Consider the following 12,243-nt stretch of genomic DNA (forward strand, 5'->3'; position numbering starts at 1 on the left):
TGGGCATGGTGGTGTGTGCCTGTAATCCCAGCTACTCAGGAGGCTGAGGCAGGAGAATTGCCTGAACCTGGGAGGTGGAGGTTGCGGTGAGCTGAGATCGCGCCATTGCACTCCAGCCTGGGTAACAAGAGCGAAACTCCGTCTCAGAAAAAAAAAAAAAAAAAAAAAATTAGAATTTTTTTTGATCATATTAGAATGATCAAAATTTACACTACTCAAACATGACATCTTAAAACTGACTTTCATATGTTCTTTCAACTTTATTCAAATCAGTTGTCCCCACTCCAGCATTTACTATTTTAAAAAATCAATTTAATGCTATCAAAAGGTGATGTTTATCTTAATCCTGTTGCCTTCATGGCACTGTAATGAGCCTTCATTTCAGGCCACATACACAAAGAAGGCCAGGTAATCTTTTATTAAAATTTGAACATTAAAAAAAGTTACCTGGGCTGGGCACGGTGGCTCACACTTGTAATCCCAACACTTTGGGAGGCCAAGATGGGCAGATTACGGGGTCAGGAGTTTGAGACCAGCCTATCCAATATGGTGAAACCTGGTTTCTATTAAAAAATACAAAAATTAGCCAAGCATGGTCCTTCACACCTGTAGTCCCAGCTACTCAGGAGACTGAGGCAGGAGAATCTCTTGAACCCAGGAGGCGAAGATTGCAGTGAGCCGAGATTGTGCCACTGCACTCCAGCCTGGATGACAGAGTGATACTCTGTCTGAGAGAAAAAACAAAAGTTACCTGTTTCAATCTTTGTAATATGGATTTCTCAGCGGCCGGGCGCGGTGGCTCAAGCCTGTAATCCCAGCACTTTGGGAGGCCGAGGCGGGTGGATCACGAGGTCAAGAGATCGAGACCATCCTGGTCAACATGGTGAAACCCCGTCTCTACTAAAACTACAAAAAATTAGCTGGGCATGGTGGTGCGTGCCTGTAATCCCAGCTACTCAGGAGGCTGAGGCAGGAGAATTGCCTGAACCCAGGAGGCGGAGGTTGCGGTGAGCCGAGATCGCGCCATTGCACTCCAGCCTGGGTAACATGAGTGAAACTCCGTCTCAAAAAAAAAAAAAAAAAATATGGATTTCTCCTGGCAACTTTGAAGAATTATCTGGGTCAGAGATTCTGAAAGTCTCGTAAACATGTTCTTAGAATGTGTCTCGTGTGAAATTTTGTATTTTTAAAGAAAATTATTTGTCTTCTTTCTTAATACTCAGTAATCGCTTCCTACACCTTCTTTTTTCTTTTTCTTTTTTTCTGTGTTACTTAAGTGTCCACTGCTGCAACATTCACCTTTGGTCTCAGCAGACTCAAACTGTCATTCCAAAGCATCCCACCATTTCTTTCAGCACTGTGTGTTAGAGGAGACAGAAACCAGTGTCTGGAAAGGCACCTACAAGCAAGTAACAAAGACGTAGGAGCCAGTATTTTACTTGTCTTTCTTTAAAAAAAATTGGAAGTTGGCAATTTACTGTTTTGTTGTTGTTGTTGTTGTTTGAGATGTTGTCTTGCTCTGCTACCCAAGGTGGAATGCAGTGGCACAATCTTGACTCACTCCTACCTCTGCCTCCTGCTTTCAAGCGATTCTCTTGCCTCAGCCTCTCAAGTAGCTGGAGTTACAGAGTGAGCCACCATGCCTGGCTGGCAGTTTATTTCTAAAGGCATTTTATTATATTGGGGAGCTGGAAGAGCTGTGTTGGGTAAATGTAACAAAGTTTTTTTTCTGTTGTTTTTTTTTCCCTTCTGTGTGGCTTTTTGCATTGTGCTCACGTGGGGCCCTTCAAACACTTATTTATAATTTTTTCTGAGATGTATTTTGGTTAATATGTTTTTGTTACATATATATGTCTATAAAAAATTAGATCCTTTGGTATTTTGCTATGTCATCTTGTTTATATAGTGTGTATAATGTTACAGGTTAGATTTGTAAGCTATATTTATCTGACTCTAGTAAGTGGAGTAATTTGTTATTTTTATTTCTTTCAGTTCTGTGTTCTCATTTTGGCCAAGACCTTGGGCAAAGGCCAGGCATAAAAGATTCTTTTCAAAAAGTGGTACTGAGAGAATATGGAAAATGTGGACATAAGGATTTACAGATAAGAAAAGGCTGTGAAAGTGTGAATGAGTGTAATGTGCACAAAGAAGGTTCTAATGAACTAAACCAGTGTTTGACCAGTAACCAGAGCAAAATATTTCAATGTGATACATATGGGAAAGTCATTCATAAATTGTTCAATTCAGGTAGACGTAAGACAAGACGTACTGGAAGGAAACCTTTCAAATGTAAAAAATGTGGCAAATCATTTTGCATGCTTTTACATCTAAGTCAACATAAAAGAATTCATATTAGAGAGAATGCTTACCAATGTGAAGAATGTGGCAAAGCCTTTTATTGGTTCTCCACCCTTACTAGGCACAGGAGAGTTCATACTGGAGAAAAGTCCTACAAATATGAAGAACGTGGAAAAGCTTTTAACCAGTCCTCAACTCTTGGTAGGCATAAGATAATTTACGCTGGAAAGAAACACTACAAACGTGAAGAATGTGGCAAAGATTTTAAATGGTCCTCACACCTTACTAAACATAAGAAAATTCATAGTGGAGAGAAACCCTACAATTGTCAAGAATGTGGCAAAGCCTTTAATGTATTCTCAACCCTTAAAAGACATCAGAGAATTCATGCTGGAGGAAAACCCTACAAATGTAAAGAATGTGGCAGAGCCTTCAGTATATTTTCAACCCTTACTACACACAAGAAAATTCATATTGGACAGAGACCCTACAAATGTGAAGAATGTGGTAAAGATTTTAACTGGTACTCACACCTTACTACACATAAGAGAATTCATACTGGAGAGAAACCCTACAAATGTGAGGAATGTGGCAAAGCCTTTAGCGTTTGCTCAACTCTTACGACACATAAGAGAATTCATACTGGCCAGAGACCCTACAAATGTGAGGAATGTGGCAAAGCTTTTAATTGTTATTCACACCTTAGTAGACATAAGAAAATTCATACCAGAGAGAAACCCTACAAATGTGAAGAATGTGGTAAAGCTTTTACCCTGTCCTCATACCTTAGTAGACATAGGAGAATTCATACTGGAGAGAAACCCTACAAATGTGAAGAATGTGGCAAAGCCTTTACTGTACTTTCAACGCTTACTAAACATAAGATAATTCATACTGGAGAGAAAACCTACAAATGTGAAGAATGTGGCAAAGCTTTTAACCAGTCCTCACACTTTACTAAACATAAGAAAATTCATCCTGGAGAGAAACCCTACAACTGTGAAGAATGTGGCAAAGCTTTTAATTGGTACTCACACCTTACGAGACATAACAGAATTCACACTGGAGAAAAACCTTACAAATGTGAAGAATGTGACAAAGCCTTTAGTTTATTCTCAAACCTTACTACACATAGGAGAATTCATACTGGAGAGAGACCCTACAAATGTGAAGAATGTGGCAAAGGCTTTAAGCAGTCCTCAACCCTTAAGGAACATAAGAAAATTCATACCAGAGAGAAATCCTATAAATAGGAAGAATGTGATAAAGCTTTTAACCACTTCTCAACCCTGACTACACATAAGAAAGTTCATGCTGGAGGGAAACCCTACAAATATGAAGAATGTCTCAAAGCTTTTTATTGATTCTCATACCTTACTTATCATAAAAAAATTCATACAGGAGAGAAATCATACAAATATGAAGAATGCAGCAAAGCTTTTAACAAATCCTTATCTATTACTAAACATAGTTCATACTGGAGAGAAAATCTACAAATGTGAGGATGGTGGCAAAGCCTTTAAGCGGTTCTCCCAACTTACTACACATAAGATAAGTTATGCTGGAGAGAAACCCTAGAAATGTGAAAAATGTGGCAAAGCTTTTAACCAATCCTCAACCCCTACTACACATAGTATAATTCATGCTGGAGAGAAACCCTACAAATGAGACCAGTGTGCCAAAACTTTCAACCAATACACCTTGTTGCAAGGCAAAGCATTTATATTTGAGAAAAATTGTACAAATGTAAAGACTGTGAGAAACACATTAATATTGGCTCACATCTTATGCATCAACAGAGAGTTCATACTTAGTAAAAACATGGTAAGTGCAATTACTGTCAAAAGGTCTTTGAGCCAGGTGTGGTGGCTCACACCTGTAATCCCAGCACTTTGGGAGCCCTAGGCAGGCAGATCACGTGAGGTCAGGAGCTTGAGACCAGCCTGACTAACATGGAGAAAGAAACCCTGTCTCCACTAAAAAAATACAAAATTAGCCAGGCGTGGTGGTGCATGCCTATGAAAACATAAGCCTTTAAAGTGATTAAGAGTATTTATTTTGAAGGTGAACATCACAAATGTAAAGAGGTATTAGATCTTACCGTATGCCTTTTGTACTAGAGGAAAACTCTGAAGCAGTTGCTCACAACTTTCCAAAATTGAACAAGTAAGAAACAGAAGTCTTGCACTGGACAAAAACGTATAAAATAGATGATGAAACTGAACTAGTAATAAAAAACCTACCAACCATAAAAGCCCTGAATTATATAAAATGGCAGACAAATGTTACCAAATATACAAAGATGAGTTCCTACTACTACTAAATGTACTCCAAATACTCAATGTGGGATTACACCTTAACTCATTTTACAAAATCAATATTATCTTGATACTAAAATCTAGGGAAGGCACAACAAAGAAAGGAAACTACAGGCCAATATTTTTGATAAACATTGAAACAAATATTGTCCATGAAACACTAGCAAGGTGAGTTCATAAGCAAATTAAAAGGTTGTTTTGTCACAGTCATGTGAGCTTTATTTCTTTTTTTTTTTTTTTTTTTTTTGAGAGGGAGTTTCGCTCTTGTTACCCAGGCTGGAGTGTAATGGCGCGATCTCGGCTCACCGCAACCTCCGCCTCCTGGGTTCAGGCAATTCTGCCTCAGCCTCCTGAGTAGCTGGGATTACAGGCACGCACCACCATGCCCAGCTAATTTTTTGTAGTTTTAGTAGAGACGGGGTTTCACCATGTTGACCAGGATGGTCTCGATCTCTTGACCTTGTGATCCACCCGCCCCGGCCTCCCAAAGTGCTGGGATTACAGGCTTGAGCTACCGCGCCCGGCCCCATGTGAGCTTTATTTCACGTATGCAAAGATGTTTCATCGTATGCAAGTCAATAACTGCAATTCACCATGTAAAGATAATTAAAGCAAAAAATTGTACAATTAACACAATAGATGCAGAAAATGCACTTACGGAATTCAATATTCATTCACAATTATATTCTCAACAAAGGAAGTATTGGCAAAATATACCTCAATAAGACACATGAAAAATCCTCAGCCAACATTATACTAAAAAGGCATTAGTTGCACGTATTCATTAGAATAAAAATGAGACAAGTATACATACTACAGTAACACTCCTATTCAATGTAATTGTTCCTAGTCAGAGAAATCCAACAAAATAAAAACATGTAAAAAAGAAAATTAAACTTTCTTTACTGATAATATAATGCTCTACCTAGAAAGCCTTTCAAGAAAAAGGTTTCCAGAGCATTTTAATTTTCTTTTTTTTTTTTTTGAGACGGAGTTTCACTCATGTTACCCAGGCTGGAGTGCAATGGCGCGATCTCGGCTCACCGCAACCTCTGCGTCCTGGGTTCAGGCAATTCTCCTGCCTCAGCCTCCTGAGTAGCTGGGATTACAGGCACGCGCCACCATGCCCAGCTAATTTTTTGTATTTTTAGTAGAGATGGGGCTTCACCATGTTGATCAGGATGGTCTCGATCTCTTGACCTCGTGATCCACCCGCCTCGGCCTCCCAAAGTGCTGGGATTATAGGCTTGAGCCACCACGCCCGGCCTCATTTTAATTTTCAAATATAAATTGTGACTTAAATGTCTTCATTTCTATGCATTTTTTAATTAAAATGGCTGATAACATAATTTTTGGGGTTTTTTTGTTTGTTTTTTGAGACAGAATCTCAAAACTCCGCTGGTCTCGAACTTTTGACTTCAGGTGATTCACCCACCTTGACCTCCCAAAGTGTGGGATTACTGTTGTGAGCCACCACACCAGGCCCAAAAACATCAGTTTTAAAAAATATCTTGGGTCAAGGCCATGACTTTATTATTAACATAATTTGAGACAAAATAGTCATGAAAGTCAACATTGATTAGTAAAACTACTGTATGATCTAGCCCCTGGTAATAATTTTCTCTCCCACCCAACATGAAAGCACCATCATTCTGTAATCTCTTCCAGTTGTAAGAGACTTCTGATTAAATTGATGAGCATAAAATTTTGTGAAATTTAACTTTTGATCTGAAAATTAATTACCAGAAAAGTTGATATTTTGAGATGTATTATTTTATTCTACTTAAACTCTTCAGAAAAGCTAAACTGCCAAAGCATGCGTTTAACTTTTTCAGTTTTTCAGCTTGCCATGTAAGTTCTAAGCAATTGTAAATAACTACCTTATAAAGTTGTCTAATTTAGGCCAGGCATGGTGGCTCACACCTGTAATTCCAGCACTTTGGGAGGCCGAGATGGGCAGATCATGAGATCAGAAGTTTGAGACCAACCTGGCCAACATGGTGAAACCCCGTCTCTACTAAAAATACAAAAATTAACCTGGTGTGGTGGCACATGCCTGTAGCCCCAGCTACTTGGCAGGCAGAGGTTGCAGTAAGCTGAGATTGTGCCATTGCACTCCAGCCTGGGCAACAAGAGTAAGACTCCCGATCAAAAAAAGAAAAAAAAAAAAGCATAATTTATATCTTGTATTTATTTACTTTTACCATAAATACTTAAGCTGTAATTTTCACATTTTATTTTCACTCTGATATCTACAACTATATCTACATAACGCCAGTTCCAGTATTTTAATAAATGGAATATATATATATATAGCTTTGTAAAACATATAAGGTTGATACATTTATGTCTGTATAAGATTTGTAGAATTAATTTCCTAAGGCTCAAAATTTATGCTAAAATTGAATGCTATGTAAAATTTCTTACCAGACACACAAAATAAAAATTGAATCATGAATGCATGGCTGATAATCGATATCACAACTTACAAATGTGATTTCCAGTAAAAAGAGGAAAATAATTGCTTTCCTGGATTTTCAGTGTGTGCTAATCACCATCACCATTACAAAAGATCAGTTTAATTACAGATTATCCAGACAGGTAACACACATCTAAATATTAAATTGACACTACAATTAAATATTTAAATCTGCAAAAAGACACTAGAACATATGTTCAATAATACCATGAGTTGCCACAGAATTTTAATAGGTAATGCAAATGACATTCAGCTCCTTGTGCCACAAGAGAAAACTGGTACTGGTGAATCTCATACATATCAAGGAAGAATAAAATGCAGAATTCAATGTGTAAAAAAGATTGTTTATACCAGATATATGCATTACAATAATGGGTTTCTGATATGAATATTAAGTGTTCTGTATTAGAGCTTGCAAAATATATGTAATTCTGTTGGTTATGAGTGATTAGCAAAAGCCCAACTATTCAAACGGTCATAAAAATTTTTCGGAAAATTATGTATCTTTTAAAAATGTTGGAAGTGAAACTGTTGACCATTGCTGGAGTGCAGGCTCAGTGCAACCTGCGACTACAGGGTTCCAGCGATTCTCATGCCTCAGCCTCCTGAGTAGCTGGGCTTACAGGCATGCACCACTACACCAGGCTAATTTTTTTGTGCTTTTAGTGGAAATAGGGTTTCACCATATTGGTCAGACTGGTCTGAAACTCCTGACCTCATGATCTCCCTGCCTTGGCCTCCTAAAGTGCTGGGATTACAGGCATGAGTGACCATGCCCACCCAAATAATGTATCTTTTTAAAAAAAGTTGAGGCCGGGCGCGGTGGCTCAAGCCTGTAATCCTAGCACTTTGGGAGGCCGAGGCGGGTGGATTACGAGGTCAAGAGATCGAGACCATCCTGGTCAACATGGTGAAACCCTGTCTCTACTAAAACTACAAAAAATTAGCTGGGCATGGTGGTGTGTGCCTGTAATCCCAGCTACTCAGGAGGCTGAGGCAAGAGAATTGCCTGAACCCAGGAGGCGGAGGTTGCGGTGAGCCGAGATCGCGCCATTGCACTCCAGCCTGGGTAACAAGGGCGAAACTCTGTCTCAAACAAAAAAAAAAAAAAAAAAGTTGAAAGTGCAACTTTTGACCACTTAGCCTTAGAATTTCCTTTTAATTGTAGTTAGATGGCAAGAGTTGGCATTTTGATTGTCAGCCAATTCGAAAGCCAAAGGGGTTATCAGGTATCAAATTTTAAAGCAGATTTTATTTATTTAAAACCTTTTTTTTTTTTTTTTGAGACAGTTTCACTCTGTTACCAGGCTGGAGTGCAGTGGCAGGATCTGGACTCATTGCAACCTCCGCCTCCCGCTCCCAAGTAGCTGGGACTACAGCTGCGCACCATCAAGCCTGGCTAATTTTTGTAATTTTAGTAGAGACGGGGTTTCACCATGGATGGCCAGGATGGTCTGAATCTCTTGGCCTCATCATCCACCTGCTGCGGCCTCCCAGAGTGCGGGGATCACAGGCGTGAGCCAGCACACCCACCCCATTTTAAAGCATCTTAAGCAGCAGAAATGGCCAGGCATGGTGGCTCACACCTGTGATCCCAGCACTTTGGGAGGCCAATGGATGGATTACGTGAGGTCAGTAGTTCCAGACCAGCCTGGCCAGCATTGTGGAACCCTATCTTTACTAAAAATAAAATATTGGCCGGGCATGGTGGCACACACCTGTAGTCCCAGCTACTCCGCAGACAGTAGAATTGCTTGAGCCTGGGAAATGGAGGTTGCTGTTAGGCAAGATCAGACTATTTCCCACTTGTGCGAAAGAGGGAGACTGTCTCAAAAAAAAAAAAAAGCGAGATTCTGTGGCTCCGGTCTGTAATCCCAGCACTTTGGGAGGCTGAGTCAGGTGGATCACGAGGACTGGAGTTCGAGACCAGCCTGGCCAAGATGGTGAAACCCTGTCTACTAAAAATACAAAAATTAGGTGTGCACTTAGTAGTGGGCGCCTGTAATCCCAGCTAGTCGGGAGGCAGGGGCAGGAGAATCACTTGAACCCAGGAGATGGAGGAAGCAGTGAGCTGAGATCATGCCACTGCACTCTAGCCTGGGTGCTAAATTTTTTAAATTAAAAAAATTTTTTTTTATTTTAAAGCAGAAATGGCTGGGTGCGGTGGCTCACGCCTGTAATCCTAGCACTTTGGGAGGCCGAGGTGGGTGGATCACCTGAGGTCAGGCGTTCAAGACCAGCCTGGCCATCGTGGTGAAACCCCATCTTAAAAAAAAAAAAAAAGAAAGAAATGAAGCAATTCAGTATTTCCACTAATGATAATAGTTTTTATTAAACATGTCGTTAGATTCTGTGTTGGGCATATGAGATCCTTTTTTTTTTTTTTGAGATGGGGTTTCAGCATGTTGGTCAGACTGGTCTTGAACTCCTGACCTCAGGTAATCCACCCACCTCGGCCTCCCAAAGTGTTGGGATTACAGGCGTGAGCCACTGTGCCCAGCCGACATCTCCTGTTCTTAACTGCTCCATAAGCCTGCCAAATCACAGGGAGGGCCATAGGAGCAATCACTGTTTACATGCTTTTTGTCAGGCAGCCTTTATGAGCCTGCAAATGTATTATTTCCAACCAGGCACCAACATGAGGTATTGACCTTCTATTTAATAGGGAAAAGCCTCATGTTTTTCCTTTCAACTATCATGGTCATAAAGAAGTAGTCCTAGTTCCCCGATAACACTGTTTCTCCCCCACCTGCATGAGACAGCCTCTGTGAGGTACCCCCCATGGCCTGTCTTGCCTCTTGTTTCTGGTGGAAGTGTATTCAACACCTTTCAGTGGCATTCACCTTTCTTTTATGAATTAAGATCCAGGCACAATTCAAGAAATCTTGTTGCTGTGCTTTGTTACCACAAATAATAGGGGGTTGGGCCCAGCGTGATGCCTCAGGCCTATAACCCCAGCTCTTTGGGAGGCTGGGGTGGACAGATCACTTGAGATCAGGAGTTCAGGACCAACCTGGCCAACACAGCAAAACCCCATCTCTACTAAAAATACAAAAATTGAGGTGTGGTAGCAGGCACCTGTAATCCCAGCAACTCGGGAGGCTGAGGCAGGAAAATCGCTTGAACCCGGGAGGCGGATGTTGCAATGAGCTGAGATGGTACCACTGCACTTCAGCCTAGGCGACAGAGGAAGACTGCCTAAATGTATATAAATTGACAGTTTGATAAAGATAACACTTCATTTTCAGGCTTCTCTAGGAAGCATAGGCATTTTATATTCATTCTTGAAATCCATGAGAGTAGAATGCTTTTTTATTTATTTGCATTCTCTCTGATTACGTTCAGTGATGTTTTGTATTTGTTGGTTTTTTTTTTTTTTTTTGAGATGGAGTTTCACTCATTGCCCAGTTGCCCAGGCTGGAGTGCAGTGGTGCCATCTCAGCTCACTACAATCTCTGCCTCCCCTGTTCAAGCAATTCTGCTGCCTCAGCCTCCCCAGTAGCTGGGATTACAGGCATGCACCACCACGCCTGGCTAATTTTGTATTTTTAGTAGAGACCGGGTTTTTCCATGTTGGTCAGGCTGGTCTCAATTTCTCAGCCTCCCAAAGTGCTAGGATTACAGGTGTGAGCCACTGCACCCAGCCATTTCTGCTCCTTATTAAGATGCTTTAAATGGCTCCTGTTATTTTGAGATATGTTTCATCAATGCCTACTTTGTTGAGAATATTTTCATGAATACTGAATTTCTTTGAATGCTTTTTCTGCATCTATTGTGTTAATCATATTTTTTATTTTTAATTACATAGTGAATCACACATAGTGACTTGTATAGACTGAAACATCCTTGCATATGTGATATAATGCTCACATGATTGTGGCAAAATAACTTTGATTTGCCTGTGAATTCAGCTTGCTAGTATTTATGGAGGATTTTTGTTTCAATGTTCACCAAATATATTGGCCTGTAGTTTTTTGTTTTTGTTGCGTTTTCACTAGACTTTAGTATCAAGATGATACAGATTCTATATAGTGAGTTAAGGTGGAATTCCACCTGGGGTTTTTGGAATACATTTGGTAGAATTAGTACCAGCTCATCTTTTTATATGTGGTAAAATACGACTGTGATTTTATATCCAGAGCTTTTTTTTTTTTGAGACGGAGTTTCACTCATGTTACCCAGGCTGGAGTGCAATGGCGCAATCTCGGCTCACCGCAACCTCCGCCTCCTGGGTTCAGGCAATTCTCCTGCCTCAGCCTCCTGAGTAGCTGGAATTACAGGCACGCGCCACCATGCCCAGCTAATGTTTTGTAGTTTTTAGTAGACACGGGGTTTCACCATGTTGACCAGGATGGTCTCGATCTCTTGACCTCGTGATCCACCCGCCTCGGCCTCCCAAAGTGCTGGGATTACAGGCTTGAGCCACCGCGCCCGGCCATTTTTCTTTTTTTTTTTGAGACAGGGTTTCACCATGTTGGTCAGGCTGCTCTCGAACTTCCGACCTTAGGTGATCCGCCTGCCTCAGCCTCCCAATGTGCTGGGATTACAGGCGTGAGCCACCGCACCCGGCCTCTGAATTATTTGTTGTGCAAGATCCAAGAACAGTCTCTTGAGGTCTAGATCAGGACCCCTTACCTATAACAAAGCGATCCATCCATCTTGCCCTCCCAAAGTGCTAGGATTACAGATATAAGCCACTGTGCCTAGCCTAGTTTTATTTTCTAATTGCAAGTGTATTTCTTTGTAACAATTCATTGAGCTTTAAATGAATAAATGCTTTGTACATGTATTTCTGTACACGTTATATATCAATTAAAAGTAGTACATATTTGGGCCGGGCGCGGTGGCTCAAGCCTGTAATCCCAGCACTTTGGGAGGCCGAGGCGGGTGGATCACGAGGTCAAGAGATCGAGACCATCCTGGTCAACATGGTGAAACCCCGTCTCTACTAAAAATACAAAAAAAAAAACATTAGCTGGGCATGGTGGCGCGTGCCTGTAATCCCAGCTACTCAGGAAGTTGAGGCAGGAGAATTGCCTGAACCCAGGAGGCGGAGGTTGCGATGAGCCGAGATCGCGCCATTGCACTCCAGCCTGGGTAGCAAGAGTGAAACTCCGTCTCAAAAAAAAAAAAAAAAAAAAAAAAAAA

At 40.8% G+C, this 12,243-nt stretch overlaps 2 protein-coding genes across 3 annotated transcripts in view; both read left to right on the plus strand.

The window, feature by feature from the left end:
- The window catches only part of LOC116543864 (zinc finger protein 724-like), a 61,825-nt gene extending 57,003 nt beyond the window's left edge, over positions 1–4,822 (plus strand). Inside the window, exons 6-8 of one of the 2 annotated variants that reach the window (XM_032269806.1) lie at positions 1,993–3,483; positions 3,568–3,631; positions 3,879–4,822. In XM_032269806.1, coding sequence (XP_032125697.1) covers positions 1,993–3,483; positions 3,568–3,631; positions 3,879–3,966 — 1,643 coding nt within the window. In that variant the 3' untranslated portion in view covers positions 3,967–4,822. Of the gene's footprint in view, positions 1–1,992 lie in introns of both variants that reach the window. The other variant, XM_032269807.1, reaches the window with a different exon arrangement.
- The window catches only part of LOC116543866 (zinc finger protein 429-like), a 785,602-nt gene that overhangs the window by 726,881 nt on the left and 46,478 nt on the right, over positions 1–12,243 (plus strand). The gene's annotated exons all lie outside the window — the stretch shown is intronic.

This window comes from Sapajus apella, unplaced genomic scaffold (genome assembly GCF_009761245.1).
Source record: "Sapajus apella isolate SASKATOON/1434 unplaced genomic scaffold, GSC_monkey_1.0 scaffold199, whole genome shotgun sequence".
NCBI classification, from domain to species: domain Eukaryota; kingdom Metazoa; phylum Chordata; class Mammalia; order Primates; family Cebidae; genus Sapajus; species Sapajus apella.